Source organism: Saccopteryx bilineata, chromosome 1 (assembly GCF_036850765.1).
Source record: "Saccopteryx bilineata isolate mSacBil1 chromosome 1, mSacBil1_pri_phased_curated, whole genome shotgun sequence".
Taxonomy (NCBI): domain Eukaryota; kingdom Metazoa; phylum Chordata; class Mammalia; order Chiroptera; family Emballonuridae; genus Saccopteryx; species Saccopteryx bilineata.
In genome coordinates, this window is record NC_089490.1 from 114,782,656 (window position 1) to 114,788,814 (window position 6,159).

Consider the following 6,159-nt stretch of genomic DNA (forward strand, 5'->3'; position numbering starts at 1 on the left):
CTGCAGGAATAGAAAGACAGTGCACTTAACACATTGAGGCAGTGCACCTACCAGAAGGAATGGATGTAAAAGGTGGACATGAACAAGTTATCCAGGCAGAGATGAAGAAGGTCTCAACTGGGCTTGAGAAATCCTGGCCTCTGTCCCTATCTACCAAGAATGGAGACTCTGGAACCCCGTTTCCTCCTCAGCCAAATCTGGCCTGAAGGAGCTCTAGCATCTTCTGGCCCCAAAATTCCATGATGGCACATTTTAAAAAGTCTTTGATTATGAAACAGACTCATAGATACAGAGAACATTTTGAAGGAGGAGGGAGTTGGGGGGAGGTTGGAAAAGGTGAAGAAATTTAGAAGTACAAATTGGTAGACACAGAATAGTCACTAGGATGTAAAGTATAGCATAGGAAACATAGTCCATAATATGTAGCGTAATACCTATGTACAGTGTCAAATGCATACTAGATTTATTGGGGGAATTGCTCTATAAGTTATATAAATGTCTAATCATAAGGTTGCACACCTGAAACTAATACAATATTTTACATCAACTGAAATTTAAAAATAAAAAATATTTTTAAAGTATCTGGTGATTATGAAAGTAAACATATTTTCTTGGCTCAAGTAAGAGTCAAAACTACAGAATCTTAGGAAATGATCACCTTCAAATGAGGGTGATGAGCCAAGATACAGAATCAGAAATCCACAGAGAAGAAACTTAGAGGCCATTTAATGTTAGAAAGCAGGAAATTATATGATTAATCATCTATGATGTTTGAAGACATCTAATAGGAGGCAATCATTCACTGACCCCATAGTAGAGAGTCTAGACATATGATGGCTGATTGAATGTCTTCTAAGGTTTATTCTTTCAATGCAGTTATGCTTCTAATCAACACTAGAACACGATGAACAGAATCTCCTACACTGGGTTAGGTGGGTCATGATATAAACACCTCAGTATTTTCTTAGAAGAAATCAGACTCACAAAATGAAAGTATCCAACCAGAATTTATTATATTAATAATTGCACATTGTTAATTCCTCTTCCACCTTCACTACAGTGCACATTCATGATTTATCAATCTGGGAGCAGGGAGGAAGGGCACAACCAGATGAGAACATTTAAGAGACAAGCAATTCGTATATGTCTAGGTGTTCAGTGATGCTACTGCAGAGAAATACAAAACCAGGCACCAGGCACTGGAAAGGAGACATTTTCCAATCTCATTTGCCCCCTCGGGGCTGCCGGAAATAGCGATTGTAGGCAGCATTGTATCCGTAAATCATGGCGTAGCGTTCGCAAAGTTTGAAGTCATCACAGGCTTCCCGGTTGAACTCATAGGCAGGCTTGGTGCGTTCTCGGATCCTAGAAAGTGGTGGTAAAAAGACATCCAGATTGAGAAGTGTAAAGAGAATGGGGAAATAAGAAAAAGGAAAAGAGAATAACAGAAAATATTGGCCAGAGATCCCATTTATCCCCACATTAAGAGGTATTAGAAGAACGGGGGAGCAGAGGTGGAACACGGAGGACTTTTTTTTTTTTTCATTTTCACTTAGGGGAAACGTTTTCTAAAATGAAAACATAATTTTTCATTCTGTACTCTTTTCTGTCCTCCTGCACTGTCCTTTCTAAGTCTTTCACAAAACAGTCTTCTAGAAATTCAGTTGTTTTCTGTATGTTGTTTGAAAATTCTTTAACTTTGAGATACAATTAGAAATACTATCTCTGATCTTTAAAACCCATTTCTCACTCCACCCTGATCTGGGATGCTACAGATGGTACACTGGGAAAAATGGCTCCTCCCTGGAGTTCTGTCACCCACCTCTCCTGGGCTTTAGCTCTCCATCTCTGCTGCTGGGATATGAAGGTATTAGCATATCTCCTGTTGATGAAGGGACCTTAAAACAGAAATAAATAATTATAGTTTTAGGGAAACAGTAGCTGAAAATATTTCTATGAGTATTCCCTAACACAAATATGTTTGAAAGCGCATTACTTCCTGTGCATTTCATGTCACTAGAGATATGCAAAAATCAAAAGGAAAGATAAGTATATTTCATAAACTGCCTGATTAAAATAAATTAATAGCCCATATGTGTGTCTTTGAGACTTGTCACATTGGCCACTGACATTTTTGCTTGCTTGTTGTGCCTTTGGGCAATAACTTGTTGTTTTTTCAATTTTAGTATTTCTATTTTAGAGTGTTTTTTAAATTCCATTGAGAGCTTCTCTCTGCCCTGAGGATTTGTAAGGCATGTCGTTAGAGCACTAGTAAATGAACAGTTTAAACATGATAAAGATAACGAACAAATTGAAAATGAGAGTGATATGTTATTTCCTCTTGTACTCAGTCTTTATAAGTCTAGAAATTCAATAGCATTCAAGCAATGTTGACGTCTGTGGTCTCCCAGCTGATTTGGCCTCCAATTTTGTACTTTGCCATTTGTCATTACTCCTTGTTTACCATCTGTGTGGTTGACGTGGTGCCAACGTAAAATTTCCAAATGAGGTTTTATGGCTCCTAAGTAAGTTAAATGCAGTTTAAGTGCTATATTACACTACTTTAAGCTTTAAAAAATTGCTAATTGCCAGTTTTTATTGTGATTGAATTTTGAATTTTACTGTTGTTTTCCAAAACTCTCTGAGATTATATATATATATATATATACACACACACACACACACTGTATATATACAAGGTACCACTGTGTGTGTATATATATATATATTTAAAATATACAATGTTATATATATATTAGAAAGTTTCTATAATACATAAGATTTAAATAAGGAAGTCAAATATTCACTTACTGATTTCATAGGATTCCATGCTTTCATGGGATTCTGGAATTTAAAAAAGATTCACTTTATTGTTACTTATCGCAGATTACAATAGTCTAAACACAGTGAAGGAGGGAGAAGGAAGTCAGAAAGAAGTTAGGAATATATTTAACGAGATGGTCATTACAGATTTCAGACATTTATGACCTATGAATTGTTTCTCTAGCTCAGTCTTTGCTGTGCATACATCTACACTCTAGTTTCTCTGATGTTGAAGAAGCTAGTGAACACACAGTCTTGGCTAAAATTTCCCAAAGGCTCTGAGGTTTTCAACAGTGAAATAAGGCAATTTAAGTGCTGCACACAAGTCTCCAGAGAGCTATCTTCTCTGATTAATCTGGGACCTGCCTGACAGCAGAATTGAGGAAAGAACAGAAGAGTCTAGAAGACCACTAAGTTTCTCCAGGCAAGCTAGTCAGATGCTCAGCTGGGTTTTACCAAGACAGGCTTCTAGGAGGTTCCCAATGCCTCTTAAGAACCTATGTTACATTGGTGGCCACAGAAACCGCTGGCTCCAGCTCACAACACACACGGGCACGTTGCCAGTTCAGAGAAAGAACTGAGATGATGTCAAAGCAGAAGTCTTTTTCTTTCTCTTACTCTCCTTCTTTCTACCTTCCCAGTGGGTAAATTTGGCAATATGTGTGAGCAAGTACATTTGCTTGAAAAGTTCAAAAAGAGGTAAAAAAAACAAATCCTCTAACACAGAAACCTTATGAATAATTTCAAGAGTCAGAAGCAAAATACACATGGTTATTAATATAATTTAGGTTTAAGAATGGCTAAAATATTCAGATTATTGAAGCATAGGACTGAATAATCTAAATGATTTTGCTTCGGTTTTCTTTTCATAAGCCTTGAACAGACAGAGATATATTTAACAACATACAGAAACATGGCAAACTTTATCTTTTGACAATAGAAATTATGAAATCTATTTTTCTTTGAGATGCTTTACACATAAAACTTCATTTCTAAAGGAACTCACCAAACATATGTAGTAAATCCATGATGAGGTTGTTCTGGCTGTAGAGAGAGCTATACCTAATACTTCTTGTGAAAATAGAGGCTTTTAAAGGTAAGTTATTCGACCAATATTCTTAACAAATTGTTACCGAAGCCTAAGTAAACATCCTTAAAGACGAGAACTCAGGGGCTAGGAATTTATCTTCTTTCTGAAATACCAAAGTTTCTAAGTATATAGTGATTTACCATAGGAAGGACTTCCCCAATAAGTTGCATACTCTAAGAGTCTGGATATTTAGGATATAAAAATAGACTGGATGGAATAGACATGTGGCTTGGAACATGGGAAATGTTAAAGTAATGGTACTTTAAGATTATAATAGAGAAAGAAAGGGGCAAGAGGAGGAGAAGGGAGAGGAAAAATCGAAGTACACTGAAGTCAGGCACAGGAAGGAAAACCCAGAGAAGTGGCAGGAGAAAACTTTCTCACCGTAACACAGAACTGCCACGGCCAAGGCAGCCAGAATGGAGAGAAGCAGCAGGCTCTTCATGGTCTCTCTGTGGTCCTGTGGGTCGCTTTCACTGTCTTGTGCCGCAGCAGTAGGGAGGGAGCTCCTGCAGGCTGTTCGCAGAAGGCTGTGGAGTTTTTATAAGAACTAGAGCAGTTGAAAGGGGAGGAACCAGTGGGAGGGGGCCAGAGAAGGTGGGGACTGGTTGGCACTAAACTAGCTCTGGGACTTTTCCCAAATATTCATTCCTTCCAGATATTATCTTCCCTGGGTGGGCAGTTGTCCCTCATTCCTGGATGTGACTGTGCTATGGCAGGAGGCTGCGCTGGTCCAGAAGTTGTGGCTGCCCTAGGTTTGGGGCCAGATCTGGGCAAAGGTCCATGGAGAAGGGAGTTGCCACAGACACGTGTTTGCCTTCCTAATTTCTTCTCTGATCTACCCTCCGGCTCTGACTGTGGGCCTTTCAGATTTGGTCCCCAAACAGAGACATAGTGTTCTGCTTGTTCCCCTGATGGGTGGGTGAGAGGTTCTGGGGAAGAAAGGACTTCACTTTTATGCAGTTTTAATTTAGAGTTTTATTTTCAGTAAGGCTGAAGTATCAATCTGGACCAAACGTTTGCTTGATGATAAGCACCTTGAGCATTTTGCAAGTGCTCAGGAGGGTAGTGATCCTGTGAGTGAGTTCTGTTGCCTCCGTTGGCTCTGCTATAACCTGTTTATTTAGTTTTGTGACTTGGGTCAAACCTGTGTCTAGAGCTCTCTAAGGATGGCTATCACTGATCTAGGGTGCAGCCAGGACAAACAGGTACCCGTCTCCCCTTTTCCGAAGGCATTGTCCTGATAACTAACAAATTCAATATGCTTTCAGTGAGTGGCAGATGAGAAGCAAGGTACTGTGCTAGGTGGTGTGGGGGGATCTAGAGACAAACAAGACATGTCCCTAAGGAGGTAAGTAATAGCTATTTATTCTTCACTTTGCTCTATAACTGTCATATATCCTCAAGCACAGGTTTTTCACAAACACTTCCTTCAGTACTAGAAGTACTGTTTCTTTTCTTATAGGCAGAGGGCTGCAGTTTGGTGCCTCTGGTTATGCTATAGACTGAGCTTTTTTGTTTTTGTTTTTTCTTCTTCTTTGAACAATTAGTAAAACTTTCCTATCAGATGTGTCTCTGTTGCCTGGCTACCTGAGAGTCTTCTTAGCCTCACAAATAGACTTGAGTCACAGAGCAGGAGACTGTAAAAGAGCTAAAGCTGCAGGACTTCTGACTCTTGGGCCGGAACAGCAAAAGGGCTGGGCTGGGGGTGGCTGGGTATACTTTTCAGTAATGACTTATTTCAAGGAGTAGTGATAAACAACTAGGTGGAGCCCCATTCTTTTTGTCTTATTGAGAAGGACTTTCCCTGCCAACCTCTACCATATGAAAACCTTTATGAACACTGAAGGATTTCCTGCTAAAGGAAGTAATTCATTTGTAATCTGAAGGATTAGTGAATTTGGAGGGACCAACAGTATTTAGACATTTCCTCCAGATATTCTCATGTTAGGAGAGACAGTCTTTGTAAGAAACTATTAAGAAGAACTAAAAAAGAAGACAACATATGTTCATTACTGATAAATAAATTCAACCATCATGATTTTATTCACAAGACTGGTACCTGTTCCTCTCTTTAAATCACAAACTTGTTTGCCTTGTTGGCTTCCATGCCTTCTTCTAAGACAAATAATCTAAATCATTACATTGTCAATAAATAAAGTACAGAAGTCAGTTTACCACATTGCCTAGTTTTGGGGAAACAAGCTAGCCATGGCTTGTTCATATACCTTTTTCTTTTCTTTTCT

At 38.9% G+C, this 6,159-nt stretch overlaps 1 protein-coding gene across 1 annotated transcript; it reads right to left on the reverse strand.

Moving 5' to 3' along the window:
* Positions 1-988: 988 nt before the first annotated feature.
* MGP (matrix Gla protein) lies at positions 989-4,455 on the reverse strand. Its single transcript, XM_066253214.1, has 4 exons — positions 4,298-4,455; positions 2,812-2,844; positions 1,823-1,898; positions 989-1,365 (listed from the first exon to the last, which is right to left on the reverse strand). The coding sequence occupies exons 1-4, from the start codon at positions 4,356-4,358 to the stop codon at positions 1,224-1,226; spliced, it is 312 nt and encodes a 103-aa protein (XP_066109311.1). The 5' UTR covers positions 4,359-4,455; the 3' UTR covers positions 989-1,223.
* Positions 4,456-6,159: the final 1,704 nt, after the last annotated feature.